The 13,002-nt window shown below is 39.5% G+C and overlaps 1 protein-coding gene across 1 annotated transcript in view; it reads right to left on the bottom strand.

Moving 5' to 3' along the window:
- The window catches only part of Dcp1a (decapping mRNA 1A), a 55,404-nt gene that overhangs the window by 19,228 nt on the left and 23,174 nt on the right, over nt 1-13,002 (bottom strand). Inside the window, exons 4-5 of the mRNA XM_048355822.1 lie at nt 8,533-8,599; nt 837-975 (exon numbers count right to left, since the gene is read on the bottom strand). Coding sequence (XP_048211779.1) covers nt 837-975; nt 8,533-8,599 — 206 coding nt within the window. The remainder of the gene's footprint in view (nt 1-836; nt 976-8,532; nt 8,600-13,002) is intronic.

The following is a 13,002-nucleotide window of genomic DNA, read 5'->3' as shown; positions in this document are numbered from 1 at the left end:
CAAATATATAACCTAGAAGGTAGTGTTATAGTGGAACAGTTTGAGAAACACAGTCCTAGATGATGTATTTTCCTTTTCTCTTTTCTGTGTGCTGGGGATTGAATCCGTGGCTGTGCACATGCTAGGTAAGTACTGTATTATGGAGCTTCAGGCCCAAGTTAAAGAGTGCTTTGTCATACTTTGTCCCTTGAAGTGTTGATAAGGTGAAAATGAAATAGAAATAAAGGGAGTAATCATATTTAGTGAAGAAGAAAGTGGTAATAGTGAAAGGTTCGCCCTCATTCCAATTAAGTGTGGGTCTGTTGGGTTCTGATGTCAGGAAAAGCCAGGGCAGAGAAAGAAAACAGTGAATTCCAGAAAAGCCTCTCATCTGGGTAAAAATTCCAAACGATGACTGCTTAATGAAGGATGTATATGTATCACTAACTAGAGATCATGAATGTATGTTTAATGTTCTTGGGTTGTAAATGATCAGAATGCTTCTCAAAGCCTACATAAATTCCTAAGACCATCCAACATCTTACAGAGACTGCAGGGGTGGATAAGAGGCCTGAAGCTTTTCTAGAAATATCTATCGTGGGTCAACTTCTACTTTCCAAGACTATGTTTTTCTACAGAAATCTGCTTATTATAGAAATAGAAAAAGAATGTCCTAAATTTTCCTCCCCAAATACTTTCAGTTAATTAGATTTTCCTAGGTCTTCTGGATTTGAAACAGACTTTCTTTTTGAATTATTACTGCTGGCCCCGGAGGTGACTTCCCAAATCTACAAGGTGCCCGCCCAGAGGTATTCTCCCCTTCTGGTGTTCTCTGGTCAGTATTAAGACAGCCTCACCCTCTCATACTCATCCTTCGCTCTGCTCAGCATCTCAAGGATGTCGATGGGCCTCTGGTTGCTGCAGCCATTGGCCTGGCTGGGACTCGGTTTATCTCGAGCAGCCTGCTGTGATCTTCGAGTCTCCTCTTCTACCACACTAAGAGAAGGAGAACCAGATTTTAGATTTTTTTTATGTGTGTGCCAGTCCTGGAACTTGAACTCTGGGCCCAGATGTTGTACCTGAGCTTTTGTGCTCAAAGCTAACACTCTACCACTCAAACCACAGTTCCACTTTTGACTTTTTTGGTGGTTAGCTGGGAGATAAGAGTCTCACAAACTTTCTTGTCCAGGCTGGCTTTGAACCAGGATCCTCAGATAAGCCTCCTGAACAGCCAGGATTATAGGCATGGGCTGCCCATGTGTGATTTAGAAATGCTTTTCTACACAAACTGACTCAAATATCTTTGGTGTCCATTCACAACCCTACCAACCAACCTATTTTGCTTTTTTTTGGGGGGGGGGGCAGTCCTGGGGCTTAGACTCAGGGCCTGAGCACTGTCCTTGGCTTCTTTTTTGCTCAAGGCTAGCACTCTGATACTTGAGCCACAGCGCCACTTCTGGATTTTTCTATATATGTGGTGCTGAGGAATCGAACCCAGGGCTTCATGTATATGAGGCAAGCACTTTAACACTAGGCCATATTCCCAGCCCCCTATTTTGCTTTTATAAGAACAAAAATGCAGAATTCTTCCCTAGAGGTACTGTTAGTTGGTACACTAAAAATCTCATTAAAGACAAGAATCATGACACATATCTGTAATCCTAGTATGCAGGAAGCTGAGGCAGGATTGAGAATTCCAGATCAGCCTAAGCTACATAGTGAGAACCTTGTCTTAAGCAAACAAGCAGATATACACATACCTATAAAAACAAAACAAAAATCCACTGAAGTAGCTCCTTTTCTCATATGACACAAAATCAGTTGGATTAAGCAGTAAGATTGTTTACTAAGGTTATATGTTACTAAGACACAGAAGACTAACTATATAGCTGAATAATACACTATGGATTTAGTCACACTGAGCCAGCCTTGAAAAAGTCTTTGTGAATCTTCGAGAGTTAATGGAATTGCAAACAGAAAGCTTGCCACTAACTTGACTGAACTCGATAGTTACGGGAATGTTCTTTTTTTTTTTCTTTTTTGGTTGGTCATGGGACTTGACCTCTGGGCTAAGGTGCTGTCCCTGAGCTATTCAGCTCAAAACTAGCACTCTACCACTTGACCTACAGCAGCACTTCTGGTTTTCTGGGGGTTAATTGGAGATAAGAGACTCACGGGCTTTCTTGTCTGGGCTGGCTTTCAATCGTGATCCTCAAATCTCAGCCTCCTGAGTAGCTAGGATTACAGATGTGAGCCACTGGCGCCCAGCAGGAATATTCTTTATTTTCATTTCTAATACTTAGTTCTTCATTTGAAAACCCGCGAAGCAAGAAGTCCCAGTTAAGAATACTATCAATATCAACTCTGTGCCTCTGACCATATAAAATAGTATTTATCAAAAAAATGCTATCAATAGGAGTAGGGTCTTTAAGTCTATCTGCCGACTTTCATTTTTTTTTTTTTTTTTTTTGGCCAGTCCTGGGCCTTGGACTCAGGGCCTAAGCACTGTCCCTGGCTTCTTCCTGCTCAAGGCTAGCACTCTGCCACTTGAGCCACAGCGCCGCTTCTAGCCGTTTTCTGTATATGTGGTGCTGGGGAATCGATCCTAGGGCCTCAGGTATACCGAGGCAGGCACTCTTGCCACTAGGCTATATCCCCAGCCCCTCCGACTTTCATTTTAAAGAAGGGCTACATAGAAAAAGGCTCAAAATAATTAAGTAATTACAGTAAAACAGGAACTAAAAGATGAACACAGGATATTTTGTTTCCTGTTTAAGCTTGAAATAAATAACAGATTTTAAAAAGGCTTTTTTTCCTTCTTTAATTCAGATTTCAGTGCTAACTACCATGGGTTTTTATGGTTATGTGCTACAAGTTGGTAACTGTGTTAAGTGAGAACCTGTTAAGACAATGATAATAGGCAACAAAGCAATTCATCAGCAAAAGGTTTATTTTGAATAAGAGGAACAGATTAGAAAAGCTCCTTGGTGTCAGTTTATGGATTTCAAACAGTCTGCAAATGAATTCTCAATTATTTGGGAGAGTGTCTCATTACATAGACCAGGTTGGCCTGGAACTATTTCTCAATCGTTCTACTTCAGCTTCCTAAGGACTGGGATTACAGGTGTAATCCAACTGCCATTCTGAGTTTTAACATACTAAGATGTATTGTGATTTCCTAAGAATAGTGGACTTGCAGATTCTCCCCCTCTCATCCCTTCCAGCCTCCCTCCCTGCAGCAGTGGGGATTGGATGTAGGGCTTTATGTTTGTTACACAAGCACTCTACCACTTGAGCTATGCCCCCAGCCCTGCAAATTTGATTTGACTACTCTGCTACTTTAAGGGCATGTGTAGTCTTTCTAGAGTTTCAACTCTTAACAAATACCTCAACAACACATTCAGTATAAAAGACTTCCTGAAAGACTGAAAAAGACTGGTATGTTATATGAGAATTGGGTAAAAAATTGTTTATTTAATATTTAGTGCTGTCTTCAGAAGGACTCTCATACTACCTGTTTTCTACCTATTTCCTTCCATGACCTCTGGCTTGCCCAGGCTGGTGTGCAACTCCTTCCTGACTGAATCTGTGATTTGGGCTCAAAAGAACATTCTTAATAATCCTGTGGAACAGATACTGCAGAAAGCTCACACTAGTAAAGGAAAAGGAGTCATGAACAAGGCCTGTTCTAAGGCCTCTTTCAATTACTAGTTAGTAAGTAATGAAGACTTTCTCTGTCCCTTCCGCTTAAGCACCAAAACATGTCCCGTCTCTATGACTGTGAGATCAGGAATAAAGTTCGCTTCCACAAGTTCTCCAAGTTTTATACAGTATCTGGGCAAACAAACATCCAAACAAATTTTTATCATTAACAACAGTTTCTGCCAGACCAGAGTCTTCCTTTGAGGAATCTCCTTTGTCTCTGACCAGAGAGAATATTCAAATTTAGATACAAAAGGCCTAGAAGTTCACTCAAGTTCCTGTACAGCTTCATAGTTTTTAAAAATGTCTTTTGAGGGCTGGGAGTGGCAAGAGTGCTTGCCTCGTATAAATGAGGCCCTGGGTTCAATTCCCCAGCACCACATATACAGAACATGGCCAGAAGTGGCGCTGTGGCTCAAGTGGCAGAGTGCTAGCCTTGAGCGGGAAGAAGCCAGGGATGGTGCTCAGGCCCTGAGTCCAAGCCCCAGGACTGGCAAAAAAAAAAAAAAAAAAAAGTCTTTTGAAATGTCATTTTTATTCGAAGATTTTTATTGTACTGTGGGCTACTAACAGTAATCTGTGGCTACTAACAGTAATAAAAAGAACTACATTTAACAGAATGGGCACTGACAGATACATTTGCTTTATTTTTGTTCCAGTGATACTAGGAATCAAACCTAGGGTCTGGAGTATGCTGAGTGAGTACTCTATCAGTGTTCTTTCTACATTTTTAACAATGCATAATATATCAAAAAGTTTTATTAGTATTCTGAATCATGTAGAGCACAGAAGTATATACATGCAGATTTAGAACTTAGAATGGTGGTAGTCTAGGGACCCACAGAGCCATTTATCCCAAAATTAGTGCTAACAGTAGAAGGCATTCTCTTCAGCTATAAATAGCCAGGCACTTAAAGACTCACTATCAACAAGGCTTACTCTAATTATCTTTATTTTTCCTGCCTATTTTAAAAGCACAGTCTCATTGTAACTCATGCAGGCTTCAAACTCACAACCTTCCTGCTTCTGCCTCCTGAGTACTATGAGCCCAGTACCCTGCCTCTAATTACGTTTTTTTCTTGGAGGGGGTTTGAACTCAGAGCCTAGGTGCTTTTTTTTTGTTCTCTGCCACTTGAGCCACAGCTCCACTTCCAGCTTTTTGTTGGTTAACTGGAGATAAGAGTCTCTTGGATTTGTCTGCCCAGGCTGTGTTTAAAACTCGATCCCAGTCTCACAAGTAGCTGGGAGTAAGTCAATGGCACAGGGCCTAATTACTTTTAATAGTTTCCCCGTTTCAAATCAAATAAACTGAAAATTTAATAAAAGGTTCCTTCGTTTGTATACTTTAGGTGAAGCTCCCCAGAGTGTTCTTCACTTCTCTCCTTGCTTCCTGTCTCTACTGACTCATCCTATTCTGTGGTACAACACAATAGTGCCAGAGTTTAGTCTTGAGCTTCATTTACCTTTTGAATTCTTACATTCAGGGTATCAGTAATGAATGCCCTTAAAGAGGAAAAAAAAATTAAAATGATTCCTCTCCATAGCTGTTAGGGCTCAAAGAGCCATTTTTTTTTTACTCAGAAGCCCCAAATTGTCATTTAGCAGGCCCCAAATCTGAATATTTCAATATTTTCCAAAGTTCAAATATTTAAGAGAAATATTCTAGATTTCTATATAACTACAAATGTCTTCTAAATAACCAAATAACTTCTAAATAACTAAAGGAATGTGCTTTCACTGTCACTTTCAAAAAACAAAACAAAACAAAATTGACCATAGGCTGAGGATGTAGCACAATGGAAAGGTGAAACCTTTGTTCTTATAAATTAAATAAATGCCTCTGTTTAAAATGTTTTATTTAGGGGCTGGGGATATAGCCTAGTGGCAAGAGTGCCTGCCTCGGATACACGAGGCCCTAGGTTCGATTCCCCAGCACCACATATACAGAAAACGGCCAGAAGCGGCGCTGTGGCTCAAGTGGCGGAGTGCTAGCCTTGAGCGGGAAGAAGCCAGGGACAGTGCTCAGGCCCTGAGTCCAAGGCCAAGGACTGGCCAAAAAAAAAAAAAAAAAAAGTTTTATTTAGATATACCTTTTTTGGGGGGGCCAGTCCTGGGCCTTGGACTCAGGGCCTGAGCACTGTCCCTGGCTTCTTTTTGCTCAAGGCTAGCACTCTACCTCTTGAGCCACAGTGCCGCTTCTGGCCATTTTCTATATATGTGGTGCTGGGGAATGGAACCCAGGGCTTCATGTATATGAGGCAAGCACTCTTGACACTAGGCCATATTCCTAGCCCCCATATACCTTTTTTTTTTTTTTTTTTTACTTTTAGTTCCAGTCCTGGGGCTTGGGAATCAGGGCCTAAGCACTGTCCCTGGCATCCTTTTGCTCAAGGCTAGCACTCTACCTCTTGTGCCACAGCCTCACTTCCTGCCTTTTCTGTTTACGTGCCACCTTCCCAGCCCAGATATAGTGTTTTAAAAGCAAAGTGTGGGCTGCTAAAGATCTTACCCCTTTCCTCCCCTTCCCCGCCCTCCTGTGGCAGTACTGAGATTTGAACCTATGGCCTTGTTGCTAGGCAGTTGCTCTACCACTTGAGCTAAGTCCCAAGCCTTCTTTTGCTTTAGTTACTTTTCAAGTAGGGAGTGCATTTTTGCTCAAGGTCATCATCCCATCTATGGCCTCACAAATAACTAGGCTTCCCATATAGCTGGGGTCACAGGCACACACCATACTGTCTGGTTTCCTGATTGAGGTGGCATCTTGCTAACACTTTGCCTAAACTGGCTTGAAACTGCAATCTTCCTGATTTCTTTCTTTCTTTTTTTCTTTTGCACTCTTGCCACTAGACCATATTCCCAGCCCCTGATTTCTGCAGCTCAAATAACTGGGAATGCATTTGGGAGACACTGCACAGGGCCTTACAAATATCTTTTCTGGTAAGAGTGATTATGAGTTGACAGGAAGCAATGTTCTCCAGGGTGCACCTAATAAACATGGGCCTGTCCTGAAGCTCAGGACTAGAACAGATGACAGAAAAGGAGGGATGCAAACATCCAATATGAACATGTTTGGTATTTGCTTTTTTTTTTTTTTTTTTTGCCCATCTTGGGACCTGAGCTTTTTTACTCAAATGTTTTATCACTTAGGCCGTGAGCTTCACTTCTGGCATTTTTGTCGTTAATTGGAGGTAAGAGTTTCATGGATTTTCCTGCCCAGGCTGACTTCAAACCACAATTCTCAGTTATCAGCATCCTGAGTAGCTAGATTATAGGAGTGAACCACTAGTGTCCAAATGCTACTCTTTTAAAAAACGTAAATATTCCGGCTGGGAATGTGGTTTAGTGGTAGAGTGCTGCCTTGCATGCATCAAGCCCTGGGTTTGATTCCTCAGCACCACATAAACAGAAAAAGCTGCAAGTGGCACCATAGCTCAAGAGGCAGAGTGCTAGCAAGGGACAGTGCTTAGGCCCCAAGTTCAAGACCCAGGACTGGCAAAAAAAAAAGAAAAAAAAATCCACAACAAAAAGCCTAAAACACAACAAACCTGTAAATATTCCTGGATATGAAGTTTTAAGGACAACTGTTCTGTAACTTAAGTTCAATTAATTAAAAAATAGTTAATTAAACAATTTAAAGATTTTCTCCAGATATGTATATACAAATCTTGCAGGAAAAAAAGGTAATTTTGACAGAAGGAAAGATGTTTACATGATTCTGATAAAACTGAAGAGAAAGAAGAAATGCACCAGAAACATGCTTCTCAATACAGCATTTTGTCAGAGCTCTGTAGGCCCTTAGGCCCTTCGAGCACCAATGTCTTAGGTTCTCAGAATCCAGAAATGCAGATAGGAATGCCAGTTGTGGTTTTCTATGGGCTAGTAAACATCAAGTAAATGAAAATTATTTTAATTGAGTACTAGTGGCTCATGCCTATAATCCTAGCTATTTAGGAGACTAAGATGGAGGTTTGAAGCCAGCCTGGGCAGGGAAGTCCAAGGGACTCTTATCTCTAATTAACAACCAGAAAGCCAGAAGTGGTGCCGTGGCTCAAAGTGGTACAGTGCTAGCCTTGAGCAAAAGAGCTCAGTGACAGTGCCAGGTCCTGAGTTCAAGCCCCATGACTGACAAAAAAAGAAAGAAGGAAGCCATGGTTCAAGTGGTAGAATGCCAGACATGAGTAACAAGATTTTGACTTCAAGCCCTGATAACACAGATTTATTTTTCCCGAATTTCAAAACTGTGTTATATCTTCTAGAAGACAATCTGTAGACTGCTAAACTTTTTTTTTTATCAGAAGGAATTATATATGAGGAAGTTCTCTATCAGGCTCATGAATACAGCATAATGTAACAGTTGTTACAATAGAAATTTGGATAGCTTATAATTGGTTGTCAAGCTGTGCACTGGATGCAGCTGATAGTCTCTGGAGCTAAGTTGTTGGCAAGTATAATGTGTAGGATTGGATGTACTGAAATCACTATAAATACTAGAGAGGAAATTTACTGTCCTAAAAATGCTTTTGACATTAAAAGCAGGATATGTAGTATGCTCTGATTTTCATTAAAAAAATCACATATATCAGCCTAATATACATATAAAGAAAAAGACTGGAAAGAGACATTTGGGAACACTTGGAAGTACTGGGATTGCTGTTAATTCTAGATTTTTTTGGGCAATAAAAAGGCAATCAGGAAAGATATGTGAATTAATAAACTTCAGAAACAGAGAAGTGGGGAGGGGAGTAATTTTCCTTTCTCACATATATTATATATTAAATATATTATTAATTATATAACATACATATTAATTACATTAATATATTAATTAAATCTATAAAATAATGTACTTACTCAGCCATGAGTTTTGCAATTCGATGACAGTCATTCTTGTCATAAAACCAGATACTGTATATTGACACTTGAAAAACAAAGGAAAAGGAAAAATGATGAGGGGAAGTGAGGTTTCAACATGTATATACATAAATAATAAATTACCATCAAAGACTACCACTGAATTTACCATCACATCCCAAATAGTTAATAATCTTGCTAAAGGAAAAAACCAAAGCAACAAAATCCCGGACTGTTAAAATTATGACAGGTAAAACAGTTAGATGGAAAATTGCGAAAAGCTGGGTTTGGAGGCTCATGCCCCAAATCCCAGCTACTTGAGAGGCTGATGCAGATGGATGACACGTTTAAGTCCAGTCTGATCAACTGGGCAAAACTCTCAAAATTATTAAAATGAGCTTATTGGTCTAGCTTCAATTCCAGTAAAACATATACACACAGACACACAAAGTCCAAAAGGCAGTGGTTTTTAGATATTATTACCAAATATCACTGAAACCAAGATGCCACTAAATATAAGATGCATCATTATTTATTCCAAGAAAGAAGGAAGAGTCTGTCAATTAAACTGAGAATCAATATCCATTTAAAAATTTATTCCAAAATGTTAGAAAATGTCTTAATTATTGAATACCAAATTCACTGGCTAACTAGAGGCAAGAATTGAATCTTAAAATATACAATTAAAACAATGTTACAGTAAAAGTTTTAATTAAAAAAATAAGTCCATGTCCAAACTCAGATAAACTATACTGAGCTTACTTGGTCATTTCTTTTGCCATCTTTCCCAGTATACTCACATACAAAAGACTTTTTATTAGAGTTGACAACACAAATCTACTGCAAGCACGTTTTGGATAAGGTAGGTAGAAATAATGAAGAAAAGTCCTCAAGACTTCATCTTCAACTTATCAGAAAAAAGTTGGACTGGAGGTATGGTTCAAGTGGTAGAACACAAGCTGTGATTGAAAAATCCCAATGAGAGAGCTCAAGACCCGGCACAAGGGAAAAAACAACACAAAAACTGCCCTCCCCCCAAAAAAGTTAAAAACAAAAGAAAAACCAAAGCAACAAAATCCCGGACTGTTAAAATTAAGACAGGCAAAACAGTTAGATGGAAAATCGCGAAAAGCTGGGTTTGGAGGCTCATGCCCCAAATCCTAGCTTCTTCCTTCACAATTTGACTAAAATAAATCCTCAATAATCACTTAAAAAAAAAAGACTACTTTTTTTTTTTTTGGCCAGTCCTGGGGCTTGGACTCAGGGCCTGAGCACTGTCAAGACTACTGTTTTGTGGGGTTTTTTTTTTTTGTTGTTGTTGTTGTTGTTTAGTACTGGGGATCAAACCCAGGACGTTGCATTTGCTAGGCAAGTGCTTTGCCACTGAGCTACATCCCAGCCCCCAACACTACTGTTAATAAAGGTTACTTTAATGGCAAATTGTCCATTTCATCCTGAATTAAGGCCATTTCCTACAGAAGATTTCAAGGCAGATCACAACTTTAAAAATTCTTAAAACTTTTTTACTGTTATTATAAAGGTGATGTGTACAAGTGTTACAGTTTCATAAAAATTCTCCTCTTAATAGAAATGAAAGTTGGGGTTTTTAATTGTTCTTGTAGAATGAATTAACACGAATACAAAATGTAAACAAATGGCTTTATTTTAATGAATGCAGACCATGAACAAGATTTTTTTCCCACCCTATCTTGTTTATAAGAAGGCATCTGTGGCAGGGAAAATCCCAATCACACTAAAAGCTCTCTAACCTCTGGGCCCCAGGTATGGCCCTACCTGAAGGCAGCTCAGATTTGAGCATTCAACCTGCTGCAACTAGGCTATTCTGTTTGCATTCAACCTGCTGCAACTAGGCTATTCTGTTTGCAGAATTTCAAAACACTAGAAGTGCTTACAATGAATAACCAATAATTGTAGATCCACAAATTAAGTCAGCTTTGACATCTCAGTGAGAGGAATACAAAAGTAGCCTGTTAGAGAGGAGATAATTATTAAGCATTATCTTAGTTATGCTCTTAGCAGCTAAAGCTCACTCCAAGCTAAATCAGATTGGCTTTGAAAAGTCTCCATATATGGCAATAACATGTAATCATCTTTCTTTAAATATGCCCTTCCTAACTTTGGCAACGAACACCTAAACACCAAAGCCCAAATACAAAAGGTTCTAGTTTTCCTCTATTACACAATATATATCTAGACATATCCATATGACTTATAGTGATGAAAAATGTTTATGATATACAATATATTGAGCCCAGAGAGGAACACACAACTTTTTTCTGGGCTAAACAAAGGCAATTAAATGTTTTCATAGCAGATTCTAAGTTAAACACTTAAAAAATAATTCCATATGGAAAATAAAAATAATTAGAGCTGTCAACTTACGAAAAACATTCACTTACTCCCTTTCAAAGAAATAAAATTTAGAAATTAGATAAATGTTTCTACATTTGTACATTGTCAAATAAACTGCCAAAAAAGAGACAAACACTTTCAAAGGCATGTTTGCAGAAGAAATAAAGATAAGGAAGCTACCATGATAGCTTAATGGGTAAAGGATAAGAGTCACACTCAATTCTGCCACAAGCGGACCTGTACAGGTTCAGAGACGCATCCAAGAATCAGCTGTCTGCCAACATATCAAATGCTCAGTGCATGCAACTGGCAAGAAAGCCCAGGGAGCTGCCACTGAGCCTGTCACTGCCACTAGTGAGGAAAGACAGATAAGTTCACTAGATAGCTAAAACTGCAGAGAACTGTGTCTCTAAGCTTAAGTATTCATCTCTTGAGAGAACTTACCCTTGAAGGCCCAACATATCCTGCCAACAATTCACTTGCTGAGACAATTTACAATAATTTCCCGATTAGCTACACCAAAGAGATTTAAGACTTTGGGCAAAGTAGTATTATTTTGCCATAGCAAATAATGATAGCATTCTGCTTTTTAAAGTGGTTTTCTCAAGATGAAAACAAACTATAGTTAATGGATACCTCTGGTACTAATTCATTCTTCTATATAGGAAAGTCACCCCTCTAATTCTAACTAATCAGGAGGCTGACATTTGAGGATCATGGTTCAAAGCCAGACTCCAAAGTCAGACTGGCAAGAAAGTCCATGAAATTTACCTCCAATTAACCAGGAAAATGCCAGAAGGAGAAATGTGGTTCAAGTGGTGGAATGCTAGCCTTAAACAAAAAAGCTAAAGGACACTTTCCAGGCTCCAAGTGCAAGCCCTGGACTGGTAGACACAAAAAGAAATTCTGAAATTTTTTTAGAGATGCTGTAAAATGTGACAAAAACAGCTGGAAATGTTTGTTTGCCATATAAAGATCTGCTCTGCTTTTTTTTTTGGTGCCAGTAATACTGGGGCTTGAACTCAGGATATAAAGCTCTTGCTTGGCTTTTCCTACTCAAGTCTTGTCCTTTATCACTTGAGTCATGTTTCCAGTTCCTGCTTTTTTTCCTGGTTAACTGGATATAAAAGACCTTGGATCAATCCCCAACACTGAAAAAATAAGTTGCAAAACTTCTAAAGATACTGATGAAGATCTCTATCAGGAGACAACAAGAAAATGGGGTTTCTTTTATTTTTACTTTTTTTTGCATCAGTCCTGGGGCTTGAGCTTTGTCCCTGAGCTTTTTTGCTCAAGGATGGCATTCTACTACTTAAGCCACAGTTCCTCTTCTGTTGGTTAATTGAGCTAAAGTCTCACTGACTTTCCTGCCAAACTGGCTTGGAACTGATCCTCAGATGTCAGCCTCCTGAGCAGCTAGGATTAAAGGAGTGAGCTCCTAGTGCTTGGCTCTGGGAATTCTGAGTTTACCAGTAATGGGGTTTGAAATCAGGGTCTAATACTTGTTAGGCAGGTGGTCTACCACCTTAAGTGATGTCCTTAGCCTGAAAAAGAGACTTTGATTACAGCGAACTACACTATTATATTCCTTTTTTTTTTTTGGCCAGTCCTGGGGCTTGGACTCAGGGCCTGAGCACTGTCCCTGGCTTCTTCCCGCTCAAGGCTAGCACTCTGCCACTTGAGCCACAGCGCCGCTTCTGGCCGTTTTCTGTATATGTGGTGCTGGGGAATCGAACCTAGGGCCTCATGTATATGAGGCAGGTACTCTTGCCACTAGGCTATATCCCCAGCCCCCTATTATATTACTTTTATAATCAGAAGAATCTTTCCTTTGGGGATAGAGAGAGGGAAAGGAAAGGGTAAGAAAACAAAGAATGACTGGCCTGCAATTTACACAGGATATTTGAGTTGGTGTAAACACTTAGGTAAGAGGATGTTATGTCTCTACAAGTGAAACTGGTGAGTGTGGTTCATGTCACCTTAGCAATTTATCCCTATTGGCCTAAAGAACAGTCATCTCAGAATACCACTGTGCTAGAGAAAAAGCCAAATTTCTAAAATTCATGTTGTAGTGTCCATTTACTGAACAACTGGTAA

This window comes from Perognathus longimembris, chromosome 10 (genome assembly GCF_023159225.1).
Source record: "Perognathus longimembris pacificus isolate PPM17 chromosome 10, ASM2315922v1, whole genome shotgun sequence".
NCBI lineage: Eukaryota > Metazoa > Chordata > Mammalia > Rodentia > Heteromyidae > Perognathus > Perognathus longimembris.
This window is presented reverse-complemented; position numbering and strand designations above follow the sequence as displayed.